The sequence below is a fragment of the Phytophthora cinnamomi genome (assembly GCF_018691715.1).
Source record: "Phytophthora cinnamomi strain GKB4 chromosome Unknown Contig21, whole genome shotgun sequence".
In the NCBI taxonomy this organism is placed as follows: domain Eukaryota; phylum Oomycota; class Peronosporomycetes; order Peronosporales; family Peronosporaceae; genus Phytophthora; species Phytophthora cinnamomi.
Genome location: NW_027150954.1, coordinates 2,944,140 through 2,961,962, shown reverse-complemented (window position 1 = coordinate 2,961,962; position 17,823 = coordinate 2,944,140). Strand labels below are relative to the sequence as shown.

The window sequence follows — 17,823 nt, the reverse complement described above, 5'->3', positions numbered from 1 at the left end:
GCTCCGCACAGTTGTTCTTCTTGTCCAGGCCCGGCCGTGGACAGTCGTTCGCCGGCGGACCCTGTCCGCGGGCGCGCGGTATCAAGCCCGGCTTGACCGCATTTTCCTTCGTGCAGCCCGGATGCACGGTAGTGTGTCCCTTCGCCAGCAGACCCTGTCTGCGGGCGCGCGATATCAAGCCCGGCTTGATCGCATGGCGCTTCGTCGTGCAGCCCGGCTGCACGACAGCATGCAAATTGCGTCAGTGCGGTACGTTTGCAACCGTCCGCACTGTTTGCAGCGTCAACTCCCGGAGTTGGCACGCCTTCGTCACCTCGACGCCATTCATTGGCGGAGCCCCTCATGACCGAGGGTGCGTCGGCTCCCGAAGCCGACGCGTCGTTGTCGACCTGACCGCTTCGGGTCAGGGACTGTCCCTTACACGCTTGAATGTGGGTGTTGGTTCCCGGAACCAACACATCTTTTTCTTCCGACGTCGGCAGCATTGCCGACGTGGGTCTCACTTGTGCGCGCCCTCGCGCACTCCTTGGGCACTCCGGGACAGCAGCATTAAGCGCTGTCTCGACTGGTGAGCCGCGCGCACCTGTTGGTGCGTGCGCTGCGGTAACAGGGCCATCGCTCTCTGTTCCGCTGTCGCGGCCGAAGCGCACGAGCGTGCGCTTCTTCCAGTCTATCACCGGATCATGCCGTGCAAGCCACGGCATGCCCATTACCACGTCGAACTTATCGTCCAGGTCCAGGACGATAAAGTGTTCGACAAACACTCGTTGTTTGTACGAGAAGCGCACGTTCACGACGCGCTTCTCAGTCTTCACGATGGCACCTGTTGCCAATCGAACTTCCAGAAGACTTCGAGGTACATTTACCTCCTCGAAGTCAAGTCTCGGCAGGCTTCGTAGTCGAACAAAGTTGTTCGACGCGCCTGAATCTACCAAAGCTCGAAGAGAGTCACTCGCTCTCTTCGAGTAAACCTTCAAGATGACTAGGTTTGGCCTGTCATCTTGTTTCTTGTAGCGAGAGCTAGTCTCACTGGGGGCTGCAGTCCTCAGTGTCGCGTGCCCGATGTCGGCACGCGTGACTGCATTACCAGTAGGGCGCCCCGCGCCTACTGGATGTTCGCGTTTTTTGTTGGACCGCGGCGATGTCTAGCATCGCCACGACGGCCACCTCCAGGGGGCATGGGAGCTGTGCACTCCCGTGCAAAGTGACCGATCCTTCCGCAACGGAAGCATCGCACGTTACCTCCCTGCTGCTGGCAACCAGCAGTTGTTGCGTTCGAGATGTCCATTGGTTCTGGACCTCCCGTCCTCACTACCGGGCGCGGTTGCGGCCTCGGTACATTTACATGGAGTTTAGCCTGCCGCAGGCTAAACTCTTCTTGCATGGCAAGGGTGATTGCAGCTTCGAGAGTACTCGGGTACTCTTGGAAGAGATAGGTCTTCACGGGCCCATCTCTAAGTCCTTTCATGAACGTGACGACGTTGGTCGCCTCGTCATTCGGATTAGTCACGATATTTGAGACCAAGTACCGTGCACGCTGCGCGTAAGCATGAATGTCATGCTTATCCTGCTGAAGGTCGAGGAACTCCGCCCTCGACCGGAACTCGTTTTGCGGGGGCTCAAACGCTTGTCTGAGCTCCTTTTTGAATACTTCGTACGTGCTGAAGCACGTAGGATCGGAGAGTCGGCGTCCATACGCCCAACTCCTTGCGCGTCCGCCAAGACAGGACATGGCGAACACGGCCTTCGACAGCGGGTCGACGATGCATCGAGCCGCTATGGCTGTGTCGAGCTCGACAAGCCATCGGAGGAGAGGCTCGCCCTCTCTTCCCACGTAATTGCTTACGCTCAATTTCAAAGATTGAGCACGCGGTGTCGTCCCTGACGACGCCGTTACTGAGGAAGCAGCATCACGCTGCTTCTTCATGATGAACCCTAGAGCAACACCATGTTGCTCTGTCGGCGATAGCGTACGCAGCATCGTAGCTATCGCCGCTTCTCCAATGACTGTTGACAGTCGTTGGAGGGCTTCCCACTCTGGGTCAGACAGGTGGGGGCAGTCAGCGCGTGCAACATGCGTTGCAGGCGTGTTGGAGCTCTCCATGGGCACCTCCGTTGTAGTGGGGCTAACTTGACTCACTACTTTTGCTTACACGTTGCGCTACGTGTATGAGGAAGCGTAGGAGTTTGTTAATAATTTGAATTAATAATACTACAGTCCACAAGTATAATATAAATCAAATAAAGACACTAAGTAGCTAGTTTTAGGTAAAATGAGAACTGTATTGTTTGCAAAATGATCTTCCTCCTAAATCTGCCAAAACTGTTTATCATCTATGAATGGGTTGACTGCGGCTGGCTGTCAGAGCCCCGCCAATATGCACGTCTCTAATTGGTAGAAAGATGCTGCTTTCTACCAATAGGATCTTTGGGTAGGTGTGGACCACTCATTGTGGTGGCTCACTTCAGCGTATCCATTGGTGTGACTTTCACCAAGGTGAGGAAGTATCCAAAACTTTTAGCAGATATTTTATCTGTTAGAACCACGAGTGTCTTGTAGCCACTTGTGCGTGCAACTCCGATACTGCTCCTGGATTTTCTCCACGGTTGGCGGTGTTGCTGCAATTCTTCGCGTTCAGCAGATGTTGCAAGTTCGTCGCGATTGCTGGTAGCATTGATCTATTCAGCAGAGCCTCCCTGGTCTATACACGGGCATCTGCGTCTAGCACTCGGTGGTGAACTCCACCTCCACCTCCTGTGCCCGTGTCGGTGCTCTCCATCGTGTTGCTCTGGGCGTGTGTGAGTTCGTTGTTAGGTCCGGCTTGCGGCGATCGTCCATCTGTTTAATTTAGATACTGAAACGCATTCACATACACATATTAGGATTTACATACTGAAACATAAACACATGCACACATTGCATTTACATAATAAAATCAAGATAGATACCTACAATCCGGCGGGTTATCGCGGCTGGCCGGTGCCGCGGGCGTGTTGGTCTTGTGGTCTAACTTGTACGGCGACACGGTACCTTTGTTCCTGCGCGTGTCTGGAACTAGTGCTTATGCGGCTGTTCTGCTAACCGCGTCTAGGCGAAACTTACGGTAGATGGTCTCCGTGCATGAATGGCATTCGCTTTGTGCGGTGTTCATATTTAGACACCATTTGTGGAGATGCAACATTCCCGATGGTTTTACGTTCGTGTCAGTGCTGCGATCCTGGTAGCGCGGAGTCCGTGCGGGTGCGATGACCAAGCAGTGCTCGTGCTGGTGGCACCCGTACTAGTAAACTTTTACGGGCGCTTCCGTGCCATACCTCTACTGTAATCCATTCCATTAGATAATGGCGAGAAAGCGCCTCCACGGCTCTGGTGGTGTGCTACCACAACAACAAGATCACTACAACCCGCTCGCCGATGCTAACCCCTTCCAACCAGCTTCGTATTTTATCTTGAGTTCACTATGCTCTCTGCCGAATCCGGCAGGTTCCAGTTTCTGCAGTAAAAATGCAGATATTTACTACACGCCCGAGGGGTACGAGTGGCACAGACGAAAATGATGCGTGAATTGAGGTTGTATTTAAATGTGGAGGTGATTTCATTTTCTCAGCGCTGAAAGCTCGGCTGGTTAACAGGCAGGGCTTATAGAGGGCCGTTGTGCTTGGCGTGGGTTCGAGTCCCCGCGAGTCCGTCGGAGCAGGTATTGTCGCCCTGCAGTAATTATCCGCTCAAAAGTGAACCTTTGTAACAGCAGAGTCTTGAAATTTTGGTGTGTCCTTGGGTGCCATGTTAGTAAATGGCGCTAAACGATCTAAAAAAACAGATATAGAAAATGATAGAATTTGCGACGTTCTACAGGCAGACTAATAGGACTGCTCAGGCCTGAAGAACTTGTGCCAATAAAACGAGGGTTAGGTGAATAGTTGAGATTCTTGGTCACGACTGGCACATGTGCTGTGGCTGGTCCAAATGTGCACCGCCAACCACCACGGCCACCGTCCATCGTGCCGCCCTGAGCTATGTACATCATCGTCAAGGCGACACCTTTGATTAGCTTGTGCTTGGCGTTGGGGGCGGGATGGCGAGTGGTTACACTGTAGATTGCTCTGTAGATGAACAGAAATGAAGCCTTGTCACACCACAGCTTCTTGTACTAGTGTGTATGTTTGGCATGCAAAGCTTGCTCGAAGGTCGTCGAGCTAAATGTTGAGGTGTGCGTTAAATCCCACGAAGGCTGCGCTGGTCCGCAACCGAGATGGTAGCAGCAGCGGCACAGGCAATAACAATTGCACATATTGCAGCAGTTTCGCTATCCATATTGCTGGCACAAAAATTCTCTGCCTGGCACACGTCGTGTTGGCGTTCCAGGAAGTTGTGTTTCTGGTCCAAATGGGTACAGTGTACCAAAGCTGTTAGCCAATTGAAAGGCTTGAAATTGTCCAGCTCGGAACACGTTCTTCACGCCTCAGGCCTTAAAGCCGAGCTGCAATAGGTCAAAATTACAGCGACACGAAAGTAGTTGGAAACACGAAAGTGGTTGTAGTCCTTACTTGCAGTTTTTAACTCTGCTACTGCTTCGAGGGATAATGCTTCTCCGCCAATTGCCCAACTTAGACTAGCTTTCCCTCTCGTCTCTAGTGTAGCACTTCGAGGGGTGAAGTACGATACTAGTTGTAATGCTACTGGCCCTTGAAAAGTCTATTGAAATTAAACGCAACACCTTTCCAAATGCGTCGTGTTCATTTCGTGACTCACTGGTTCCCAGCCATCATTGCCAGCTTGATTTGATAGTCGCCGCGGTGTATGATACTATTTTTTATCGCTCTTTCCTCTATAGTGCCCCCGCCGACAATGTTGGGCTTCTTCATCGTGCCTTCTGACTCCGTGTATCGTACCACTTTGTTATAAAGTGCCACCACATATTTTTTATAAATCGAAAATCCAGGGGCGTTCCTGACTTCCTCGAGTGGAATTTTCTCCAGCCTGAGTTCATTCCATACCTTCGACGTGGCGGTATCCGTTTTCAGCCAACTCCCAATCTTGAAATTCTCGTACGTCTTGAACTTCGGGTGTTGTTTAAGAGCTGCAACCGTTATACCCTTTTCAATTCCCAGTGCGCTCCGCACGTGGTCGTCGGACACTGATAATTTAACCCAGATATTACTCCTCCAATTTGACGCCTGTTTCGAAATGATTGTCGAGACATCCGTGGCAATTCCTCTCTCTTCGGCGCTGGTAGAGTCGACCTGAGTGTTCTTCGCTACTCGCAGTAGCCTTGCCTCTATGACAGTGCTGAAGCTCGCTTGGACGGATTGGACTTCGGTTGCGAGAATGCCGTTTCTAGCCAGGAGAGTGGACGCCACCACCAGCACGAGGTAGCGCGACACGTGCATCACTTGCTTGCGGGTCTTTGTAGGTAGCGAAGAAATGCTAAACTGAGGCTCGCTGCACTGTTCGCGATCTACGGACTGGAACATTCAAGCAAAGGTTCGCGATGCGACGTCGGTTTTGCGCCTTGATCATTCTGTTGGGTCATCAGGTGTTGTACCGTATGTATCCCTATATGTACAGACGCCATTCTCAATGAGCGCGTTGAATTTAGAAACAGTGATTTGACAGGGAATTGGAGATATGTTGTTAAACTGACTTGATCTTAGCGAATCACATAAACGGATATATCAGGGTATAGAGAACAGGGTCCGTATATTGAGGGGAACGTATGAATTGAGAGTGTGCGAATGAGGCTTGGTAGTCGAGTGAGTAGTTGGAAGGAAATCCGAAAGTGAGCTCGATTTAGGTTAGTGTGTTTGCCAGCTAACAGTCCCTACTGTATGCAATGTTCCCTAGTAGGTGAGGCTTGTAGATGTGGTCCAAACGATCTCGGCTGCGGTCCAAACGAAGTTGCCAGTCGTAAGACTGATCCGCCTAGTCACGGCTGCGGCTCAAAATAGTTGACTCAACACATGCAAATCATAAGCACCCAAATTGAAGTTGTCGTCCAATCACATTCCAGTATCAGAGATAGTCCAGCCAATCAGGTTGCGAGATCTTCCCATCTTCAATCACAGACCCCGGTGGCACGTGCCAGCACGTGCAGGCCGTCTGCCTCCGCGGTAGGGATCCAGTCGATCAGACAGCGAAGTGCAACCTCAACACCCCCACTCAATTCGATGTCTCGAGCTTGGGACCAACGTTGCTACACATCATCAAGTAGCAGAGCGTCTTCGACGATAGACCCTTCGTCATGAAGTCAGCGAGCTGGTTCTTGGTCTCGACATACTCCACCTCGATTTCGTTGCTCACCACCTTCTCGCGAATGAAGTGGTAGCGTATGTCGATGTGCTTCGTGCGAGCTTGGTATCCAACATTCTTCGCCAGTGCCATCGCGCCTTGGTTGTCTTCATAGATCACCGTAGCCCCCACTTGTTCAGTGCCAATGTCCTTCAATAGACGGCGCATCCAGACGCACTCCTTCACGCATTCGCTCAGCGCCATATACTCGGCCTCTGTAGAACTTAACGCGATAGTCTTCTGATACGTCGAACGCCACACCACAGGAGCACCGCACATCATTAACATCGTCCCGCTTACGGAACGACGGTCGTCGCGGCTGCCGGCCCAGTCCGCATCCGAGTAGGCGACGAGCTCGGTTCCACATAACCCATCGTACGTGATGCCCACGTCCTTGGTCTTCAGTAGGTAGCGCACTACCTTGATTCCGGCGTCCCAGTGTTTCTGGCCAGGGTTCTCCAGGAAACGACTCAACTTGGCAACCACGACCGAAATGTCAGGTCGTGTTCCACATGCCAGGTACATCAGGCTGCCCACCAGCGATCGGTAGGGCTTCGACTTCATCTTGGTCTTCTCTTCTTCCGCCTGCGGTTCGTCAGCCTTGGTCAGATGAACTCTAGCTTCCATAGGCGATGTGCACGGCTTCGCGTTTTCTTGCCCAAACTTCTTGATGATCGACTCGGTGTACGCTTGTTGAGAGATCCTCAGTGTCTTGCGATCCATGTTGTAGTCGATCTCAATTCCAAGAATGAAACGTGCGCGCCCGAGGTCCTTGATTCGAAACTTCTCCGCGATTCCAGCCTTCACCGATGTAATCACCGCATTGTCCCGCGATGCGATCAGCATGTCGTCCACGTAGAGACACACAATGCAGTGGTCGTCTCCATCCCCTCTTGTGTACACACACGGGTCGGCGTCAGCAGGCTTGAATCCCATCACCTTGAGGTGCGCGTCAATCGTTTCGTTCCATATTCGTGACGCCTGCTTGAGTCCGTACAAACTTTGCAGCAACATGCAAACGACGTCCTCTTCACCATCTTCTTCGGCAAGTGTCAAGAGATCTCGGAGTCCCTCTGGCAAGTCCATGTAGATCTCTTCTTCTAGCTTGCCGTACAGGAACGCGGTGTCGACGTCGCATTGCTCGATGTCGTATCCATCTGCGACACACTTCGCCAGTTTGGCGCGAATCGAGTTGAGATAAGCCACCGGGGCGTACGTCTCTTCGTAGTCCACACCGTGACGTTGCGAGTAACCCTTGGCTACGAGACGGGCCTTGTGACGAATAACGTGTCCCTTCTCGTTGCGTTTCAATGCGAATACCCAACGACAGCCGATCGGTCGTTGGTGATCTGGTCTCGGCACCAGCTTCCATGTCTTGTTTGCTACGAGCGACTTCAACTCGCTCTGCATAGCCTTCTTCCATTCCACTTGGTCCGCACTCGCCATAGCTTCTTCATATGACGTCGGGACCTCTTCCGTTGCAGCCATTGCTTGGCCACTTTCAATTGCATATTGGTCCTCGTTAACCTGAACTCTGCCTTGAATCATCTTCTGGCGCTTCGTGCCAGTAGTCGAGGGTGCCACGACTTGCTTCTTCCGAGCGCCTGCCTCTTCAGGATCCGTTGTCTCGTCAATGTGGCGAGCACGCGATCGGGTAATCATATGATGTGTCGATCCGTATGGCACGATCGCATCGTTTACGCCCATGTCACGTTGAAGTGGGATAACGTCCCCAACTTCAGAATCCATTGGCACGACTTGTCCTGACTCGTCCGGTTGATACCCACCATGGCTGGGCTGCTCCACCTTGACTTCATCGTCATCCAGCTCCATTTTCTCCACCATGTCATCCAGACTTGTTGTTTCCACGAACTTCACGGTGCGCACGATTTGCACCTTTCCCGTCGCCACGTTGAGTACTCGGTATCCCTTGACACCATCCTCGTAGCCAACGAATCGACACGTGAAGGCCTTAGCATCCAACTTGCGGCGCTTCTCGTCGGGAATGTGCGCGTAGCCAACTGAACCAAATACTTTCATGTTCTTGAGCTGCGGCTTGGTTCCATGCACAATTTCGTAGGGCGTCTTGACGTTCACCGAGTTGGGGAGCCGGTTGGTGATCCACGCAGCCGTGTTTACGGCTTCGGCCCACCACTTTTTCTCGATGGCTTCGTGGTAGAGCATACAGCGCGCCATCTCCACCAAACTTCGGTTCATGCGCTCAGCCAGTCCATTTTGCTGAGGCGTGTATGGCACCGTCTTTTCATGCTTGATGCCACTGCGGTCGAGGTAGGCCTTGAACTGCTTGCCCGTGTACTCGCCACCATTGTCAGAACGTAGGCGCTTGATCGCCTTGCCTGTTGCGTTCTCCATTGCCGCCTTGAAGATCTTGAACTTCGACAGCACTTCCGATTTGGCCTTCATGAAGTAGATGGTCACGTGACGTGAGTAGTCATCAATGAAGGTTACCACATACGTGCAGCCACCGGGTGTCTTGGTCTGCATCGGACCCATCACGTCCGTGTGGACCAGATCCAGTACGCCTGCACTCTTGACGAGCTTCTCCGGGTGGCGCGGATAGTCGTCCGCTCTCATCTTGCCCATGCAGCAGCCTGCGCAAACGGTACCACTTGTGACACCATCCGAAACGCAAGGCACTCCGTCTGCCATGGTCAACAGCTGTTCGTAACGTTTGAACGGGATGTGGCCGAGACGGGCGTGCACAACGGCCCATGGCTCCTTACGAGATGCCGTCGCCGCACGACACACCTCGCCCCCCACTGTCTTCAACTTGTAGACGTTTCCAAAACGCTTGGCCTCCATGACGGTAGCATCGCCATAGCGAAAGACACACTTGTCCTTGCTGAACTGCGCGACGACGTCCTTCTCGGCCAGCTTCGCAACCGAGATGTGGCTTCCATCAACTTCAGGGATGTATAGCACATCCGACAGCGTGACAGACGTTCCGTCCATCAACTTCATTCCGACGGTGCGCTTTGCAACTGCGTCGATTTTCGTGCCATCCGCGATCGTGATGCGGACTGGCGTCTTCAGCTCCTTCATGGACACGAACTTGTCCCGGACGCTGGTCATGTGCGAGCTGGCACCGGAGTCCACGAGCCACTCCGACTTGTCCATCGCACCCGTTGCCGTAAACGCGAAGTCGGACGCAGCTTGCGCGACTTGCCCACGTTCGTTGTCGACCTTCTTCTTGCGGCACTCGAATTCCTTGTGGCCAGTCTTCTTGCAGTAGAAGCACTTGCCGTTGAACCGATGCTTGAAATTCTCCTTCTTCTTCGTAGCAAACGCCTTCTCTTGAGCCGATGACGATTCATCCGAGGCTTCAACACCAGCTAGCGCTTGGATTGCGTACGAGAGCGTCATGTTCGGCGTGTTCTCGAGCACGGTACTGATCATCCGGTACTCATCGGTCAAACTGCCGAGCAGCAGCACGAGTTGGCGGGTCTCGTCGAGAGGCTCACCAATCGTCTCCATTTGGAGCACGATTTCCTTGAATCAGTCCACGTGCGTCGTGAACCGCGTACCGGGCTCCATCTTGAAGTTATGCAGCTTCTTGGTGACGAGGAGTCGGTTCTTGAGCGTGCTCGGTTGAACTGCTCCTGGAGCATGGTCCATGCATCCATCGCAGTCATCGCACCACGGATGTAGACTTGGAATGTGAGGCTGACGTCGCCAGCGATCACTCCAAGGGCTTTCAGATCGTCGGTCTTCCATGCATCCGTGGTGCGGTTGCTCACCGGGTCGAACTCTGCCTTGATGATGTGGGGCAGCAGTCCCTTGCGCGAGAGCTTCATCCGCATGTTGAACTCCCAGTGGAAGTAGTTATCTTCCACGAGCTTGACGGTGTCCGCGTAGCTTGGGCTCATAACCAATTGAGAGTGTGCGAATGAGGCTTGGTAGTCGAGTGAGTAGTTGGAAGGAAATCCGAAAGTGAGCTCGATTTAGGTTAGTGTGTTTGCCAGCTAACAGTCCCTACTGTATGCAATGTTCCCTAGTAGGTGAGGCTTGTAGATGTGGTCCAAACGATCTCGGCTGCGGTCCAAACGAAGTTGCCAGTCGTAAGACTGATCCGCCTAGTCACGGCTGCGGCTCAAAATAGTTGACTCAACACATGCAAATCATAAGCACCCAAATTGAAGTTGTCGTCCAATCACATTCCAGTATCAGAGATAGTCCAGCCAATCAGGTTGCGAGATCTTCCCATCTTCAATCACAGACCCCGGTGGCACGTGCCAGCACGCGCAGTCCGTCTGCCTCCGCGGTAGGGATCCAGTCGATCAGACAGCGAAGTGCAACCTCAACAGTATGTACGGCGTCAGAAAATGTCGCTATCACGAACGAGATCCCGAGATTACATGAACTACTTACTGTACGCAATCAAGGTTCGCTCGCGAGAAGAAAAAAAAAATCCTGCCTCGTGCTTTGCCCTCACGCTTTCGACTTTGGACCAAAGCCTTTGGCGGGGGTCCCTCTGCCCTTGCCACGCCGTGACGCTGCTGGAACGGGTACAGGTTGTTTGGTCGGGTGCTGCGGGCCTCTTCTACGTATCGGTGCTGAGGACGAATTGTCACGGCGTTTATGTATTTTTCCCTCAACCAACTTGGTTACCAAGTAAATCTAGGCTTTTCGAGAAAAACCTACAATAAGGTTTTACGTTAAGAAAGATGCATTGCCTCCCCAGCCGGTGCGCCGTGTAGGTGGTCCCATAATCTCTCTCCCCGAACCAGTAGCTCTTGCTTCTTCGTAGCCATGAAGCATCGAATCTTTGACTTAAGCACATTCCAACACCCCTCGATGTGATTCAGCATGGGGCTGTACGGACCCAGCCGTAGCAGTACCAGCCTATTCACGTAGTGCGCAGCTCTGGACAGCGTGGCTGCTCACCAACCACTGCTCTGGAGTGATGAGCAAAATTGGCTCAGCTGGGAAATGTCGTTTTTTGTGTTGACATGCCGTGCTTTTTTGTCGTAGCTCATCCCCCATTCACTTTGGTTGGGAAACGTTGCCAGTACTAACCTATGTTATCACATATAGTACACATTAGTGTACAGTACCAACATAAACCAGATATTTGATGTCCTGTCTAGTGGAACCGTACAATTGAATGCAGGGAGGAATGAAATGGAGTCTATTGAATGTTAAGCTCTGATACAGTCCGGAGCATATCGTCAAAATCGTCGTCCAGGCTGGAAGAACCTACAGTCTTATCTAGACATCCTGCACTGATGACTTCGTCCAATTTAGCCGCTGGCAGCTCAGGTTGATAGCCTTCTCGATGTCATTATAGGCGATAAAATGGTCTAAGGTATTTTTTGGGTGACGCGGGGAAGGATGAAACTGTGTGCGTCTTCTTCGCTTTAGGACTTTCGCCGCCTGAAAGACGAGGTCCTTTCGGACGTCGGTGCTGCGTGCGAGCCATCGGTTGGCAAAATGAGCTCGGAAACGTACAGTTCGAGATCTGTGTGTGATACATGTATTATGCTTGGTCTCTGTACGTGAATTACACCATTTCCGACTAACGTATGTTTTCACCTTCTCTACGTTATGGCACACAGCAGTGATATAGCCAATCAGAGCCCCTATCGGGAAGTAATCTTAAGTTACACGTATTGTGGTTTGCAGTTATTTTGTCGCTCGGATTTAGGGCTTAGATCGATCTCTGAGATAAAATAATTCGAAGACATAAACATGCGACATGGTAGTAAATCGACCTCCAGGTGTAGGTAAGTCGCACCACCTCTTCCTACTAAATATAACGGGCGCATCGTTGGTTCTCAGGACACGGGGGTAACGTCGCCGGCCACTGCTTCTCCGATACGGCTCTGTTGGACGTGTTTAACGGCTCGTTAGCTTCGTCTGTGAGTGCACTAGCGGCTCCTGTATCGCTGGGCTTTCCGCTTGTCTGTCGCGCAAGCTGCACTCCGCCATGTAAGACCGCATGTCGATACTACGCTACCATACTGGAACCTAGTGTTTCGCCGGTCTAATACTAATCTGTTGAACGTGTTTGATAGCTCGTTAGCTTCGTCTGTGAGTGCACTAGCGGCTCCTGCTTCTTACAATGAGCCCACCACGTGGTGGTGATTTGCCATTCGACAAGCAACTTCGAGGCTCGGTGACGTTCAGGACTGGCCAGCGCTCATCAGGCCCGCGTAAAGGAATCGTGAAGTCGTTCAAGTTTGTGGCCGATGCAGGCTACTCAGTGGCCCGGGCTCAAATGTTTCGCTTCCGCTCAGGTCAGGAGTTTGATGCTGAAGTTGACGTGATCGAAGACAGGAAGGTATTCATGAAAGCCACTAAGAACGCCCGCCAGCAAGACTTCAAGGAGGTCTCCGTATCCAACTTCTGGGAGCTGCTAAAGCATCGTTGGGCCTACATCTCCGAAGGTGATATTCTAACGATGTCATCGAGTGAACTTCCAACTTATGAGCAGTTCACTTTCGATTTTTTGTTTATCTTGCCCCAGCTCGACGAGTGGCGGAAGGCATTCGGCGAGCGACAGCGTGAGTGCACGAGCGGCTCCTGCAACACTGGGGTTTCCGCTGTGAGTGCACGAGCGGCTCCTGCAACACTGGGCTTTCCGTTTCTCTGTGGCGCGAGCAGCTCCCCGCCATGTAAGACCACATGTTGATACTACGCTACCATTTTACTTTAGGAAAAGCGTTTCGTATGAACTGCTGTAGCTCCTCTAAATAAAATGTAGGGTGGGCTTTCACGTAATTTCGAACACGGGTTACCACGTCGTTCGGCCAACGCGACGAGCGGTTAGTTCGATCTCCTTCATCAACCACACCATCGGTTAAAAACAACTTGTACCGACGTTGCAGTGTTCGCACGTTAGGCCCAAATATATCGCTAACATACTGCATACATATTCCATACACATGCATAAGAAAAACGGCTCGCCAACGGTAGTCGAGAGAGTACATGCTGCAAGGTGAAGGTTTTCGGAAACTGCGGTGCTTCGACAGATCAGCAGCGCGATCTGCCGACCACTCGTCAAGTGTCCAGATATAAGTGTCCAATTGCATATTTTATATATATATAAAGCGCGGCATTATAATCCGTACACAGACAGCGCGATTTAAATTAAATCGGCCCGAATTTCGTTTTTGGATCGGCAATTCGACCACAGATAGCGTAAATCGAGATCGATATCGAGGCTGGCGATTATAACTTGGAGGATTTAATGGCCATCTGTTTTTATATCGGGCACCAGATATTATAACTCGGGCAAAACACTAGGTGAAAACGACCAACGCATTGCAAAGCATAATAATACAATCCCCTATACGTGTTCGTGCGCTATCGCAACTCGAGTTCACAGACTATTAAAACCAGTTAACCGACTGCGTGCATGATGCTAACTATATGCAGAGGCAATTCCATGCCACGATCCGTAGCAGGTCGGGGAAAACAGATCACATTTCGTTGCTGGAGTTCTGCCGGGTTATTAATGTGTTGTACTGTAGAAAACCCTCACCACCTGCATCATGGTCCAAGAAGGCAAAGCGATAATATTCGTGCTAATCGACTGAAAACGTTCAAGGGATAACCTAGCGTTTCTGGCAGCTCTTGTAGTGTATTATCGTTTAGCTCGAGGTCATAAAACATTTGCCCCTTTGCAAGCTCGGGGATAGTCTGGAGTTGGTTACCTTTGAGAGAAATAGCAAACGCTCGCAGTGATACCAGTGACTTCGGCAAACTGGTCAGCTTTGAATGGTCACATGCTGCCACGGACATCAGATGGATACTCCACGGGAAGGCCGCAGGGATGTTTGCGAGGTTTGTATTGCAGAACTGGGCAGTTGAGAGAGACGATGGGAGTAAAAAACATTGTGCGGCGCCTGAAGACACATCTGAGTGAGCCACTATCAGCATTGTCAACCGTGGATTCGAGGAGGAGTTATCCAGATTTCCCCACGAAACCACGCTAGAATTGCGCACGTGTAATACCATGAGGCTGTGGAATTGAAGCAGCGCCGATGGAAATACAAGGTCAGGGCAGTGCGCCAGCGTCAGCGTCGCTAGTGCTGACGTAATCTACTGACTGCATTCTGTACCTGTCGCAGTTTACGACCAAACTCAAGCACGAACATTGAGTCCTTAGCCACGGACGCGTTGTTGCGCGGCATCCGTGAACAGCATTGGGTTGGGATACAATTCTAGCGTGAAGATGCAGTCCCAAGATCACACCTCCTCACAAACAAAACACAGCTTTAAGCACCTTGTGTCCTGCTGCACACAACTGGGTTTTATTTCCTTTGCGTTCCTCGATCAAACTGATATCTGGGGTGAGTTTGTCCTCCGGGGCACTTGCTATGCAATTAACTTTTACCCTGTTAGTTTTTTTTGTTGTACTTGCAATATATTCTATCTGTCCTGGAACGATGAGACCGTTAATGCTCACCAGTGATAGGTAAATAGCAAAATGAGGGACCCACTTCGTGACAAAATCGGCAAAACTTGATGCAAAAATCAATTTGGCCTTCAGCACTAACCGCGCCATGAACATTGGATCATAAAACGATACCGAGGGATCAAACTGACGGGTTGAGATATCAAACGCTCTTGCGTATGGCGCGAGCACCACCATAAACACGACCAGCATCATCACAATGTACAGTAACACGTCGACTACGAGCGCTATCACTCGCTTGAGAGCGGATTTGTGTCTTATGAATTGATTGATAGCCAGTGTCGACCAACAATATATGATAAGTGTTGCCACCAAGATATTGTTTAGCCACACTCGAGGCAGCAGGTGACTCGATCGGCACGCTTGATACGATTGAGTCGACAGTTCTATCACCTCGCGGATCTCGAATATCGTAAGAAAGTGCTGGCCCTCGACGCCGAACAGCCCCCTTCGCGAAAACGGAATCTCCCAAGCGTGACTTACTGAGGTTTGTGTGCTTTTCAAGCCCTCTTGGCGATTCTGAATGAACCTTGCAATAACATTTGGGCTGGCCGAAACACTGTTAATGCTGGCGGAGAAGGAGACGACTGGTTCGTGTGCCGCTCTGAATGCTCCACCGGCAGCCGACAAGGCCCTAGAACTGATATTTAGTGATGATCTCCTCGCCTTCGTGGTTCTGAAGGTTAGTCGTCGTTCTTGAAGAGATCGGTATAAGAGTTGCAGTACCTGGATTCCATGAAGGGCACTCGCAAGCGCAAACATTACTGCGTAGATGCCGCCCACTGAGGAGGACCACAACTGAACGAAGTACACCATGATCGAATTCGTAAGATACGAGTACGTCGCAGCGCAGCAAGTAAGGAATGCAGCACAGAGTAAATGCGCTCCGACGACGTTCACCCACACGAACGCGAAAGTTAGAGGACTGAGCTCTAGAGCTCTTACGGCTCTGTGCCGCTTGAGGGCATCCGCCAAAAACCGCCGCGAGCTTGTTACCAATTGTTGGGATCGACTTTGACGCTTAGAACCTCCTTCTAAACCGGTGCCCCCGCTGACTGTGGTGCTGAGGTTGACGAACGCATGAACTCACCGCGCTTGTTGAGCCATGTTTGGTGATCGGGTCAGGTTGGTTGGGAGGCTTGTGAAGTGGTTAAATAAATATGAAGTGGATCACAGGGACACTGGAAATAGGCGAAAACCAATCTAACCAATCTAAACCGACATCGCAATCGATCGCAACGACGTCAGTATCTAATCTATTGGGGACGCTTAGAAGCACTGCGAAGTTAACGACAAGATGTACGAAAAAACTACAGCAATACTGCAATTCACGGCATTTGATATTGACAAGTTGTTTTGTTTTGGACACTACGCACCACAACACCCGCACACAAACCTCGGCATTTGCACAATTCAAAATCCTCGTCGTCCAATCTCGCAGGCATTTGCCAGAGACAGCACCGCCAGTCTTCCCAACGGGAATTTCGGGGCGGTCGGTTCGAACGATGCCGCGTAGATCGGGTTCTTGTAGTTGACAGTGTTTTCCTGATGCTGGTATCGGGATCGCTTCACGTGGTTAGCGTTGACGTAAGTCGGGGTGACCGAAGTGGACTGGTACCGGTGCTTGGCTAGCAGCAGACTCAGCGGCGGGAGCTGCGGCGACGCCGAGCGTTTGTCCAGGAGCGGGAATTGAGCCGTCGGGGAATGCACCGTCGTCGGTGGTCGGGGATAAATTGGCGACGGAGCGTTGGTGATCGAGGTCGGGGAGGTGGTGGAGGTCTTCGTGTTGCCCCCACGAAGGTGAAGCAGCAGCTCCGGCGCCAGCGTCGACGGGGACGGGGGCGGATTCCTGCGAGCGTTGAATTCAGATTGGCGTTGCAGTCTCTGGGCCTCGAGCTTGGCTGCGCGGCGAGCTTGGGCCTTGATGGTGCGGTACGGCCAACGATACTGGAGGCGGTGGCAGTTGCGCTTGAGCGTAATGGCGGACACACCCAGCAGGGCCGCTGCATCGTCCTGGCGGTAGTGCGAGTACGCCTGCAGTGTTGGAAGGTCGAAGTTGAATTTGCGTCGACTCTTCTTCTCCGGCTTCGGGGAGCTGGGTGGGCTTTCGGGCTCGCAGTCGATCACGATGGGGGTCTTGAAGTCGTGCACCGGCGCCTTGGCGGGGACTTTGGCGATTGGAGACAGCGCGCCCATGTCGAATCGGATTGGATTTGGTTTTCGGTGGTGGATCCGCTGCGGTGGAGGTGAATCGAGAAGTGAAAAAGAGATCGACACTTGAATCGGACTTGAGGACTTGTCCTTCTCGATAGGGAGGGAGGGACCAAGTTCCCGATGGTACCAACACCCCGTAGAGCAGAGCCTGTGAAGGGCTCACGTGGTTGACAGCGAACGGAGATCCAGCGTCGAACACGCGATCTTCACTGCTCGGCGGCCCGAATTTCCGGGTGCTGTAGTACACGTATTCGAGCCGTTCGATGCCATCGGAGGCACTGCAGAGCGCAGCATACGGCTTCTGCATATCCGGATGCGGCGCGTTCTAAGCAATCCCCCGCTCAGTTTACGAGGCTGGTGGACTCATAGCCCACGAGCGAGAGTGGACACCGTCTGAATCTTCGCGGCGCGGTCCATACAGCGAAGTTGGCATCGGGTCTCCTCACACACACACACACACACACACACCGCTTCGCCCACCAGAGGTCACACGCAGCATAGGGAGCTTCGCATTGGTACCAGGAATCTCAGAGCGAGACGATTGGGCCCCATCTCGACCAAGTCGCAGCGTCGTCGAGTCAGGCGCGAACGGAGTTGCACATGCTCTTCACTTCACGCTGCAGCTATGGGGCGGACCTAGGAACCGGAGCCAGTAAAAAAAGCCACCAAAGTCGAGTCGAGCGCATCGAGCGCCATCGAGCGGCGCCTTAGTACCACGTAGGACGAGCGGGAGACTCGGGACATCCTTTTTGGCTTCGAATTTCGTTGGTGGCGACGAAAGATGACCATGTTGAAGCGCCCCGTGTGTTAAACGGTTCGCGGAAGCTATAGAACCATCCTAAGAACCTGCTCCACCCCTCGAAATAGAGCGTTGTCCGCG

General features: G+C 52.2%; 2 protein-coding genes across 2 annotated transcripts; one reads left to right on the top strand and one right to left on the bottom strand.

The window, feature by feature from the left end:
• Positions 1-12,527: 12,527 nt before the first annotated feature.
• Positions 12,528-12,817, top strand: IUM83_03825 (uncharacterized protein; the record flags this gene model as incomplete). The annotated part of the gene is made up of 2 exons (XM_067927857.1): positions 12,528-12,696; positions 12,777-12,817. 2 exons carry the CDS (start codon positions 12,528-12,530, stop codon positions 12,815-12,817), a joined length of 210 nt encoding a protein of 69 aa, XP_067795516.1.
• Positions 12,818-16,142: 3,325 nt separating this feature from the next.
• On the bottom strand, positions 16,143-16,925 carry IUM83_03824 (RWP-RK domain; the record flags this gene model as incomplete). Its single annotated transcript, XM_067927856.1, has 1 exon — positions 16,143-16,925. One exon carries the CDS (start codon positions 16,923-16,925, stop codon positions 16,143-16,145), a length of 783 nt encoding a protein of 260 aa, XP_067795355.1.
• Positions 16,926-17,823: the final 898 nt, after the last annotated feature.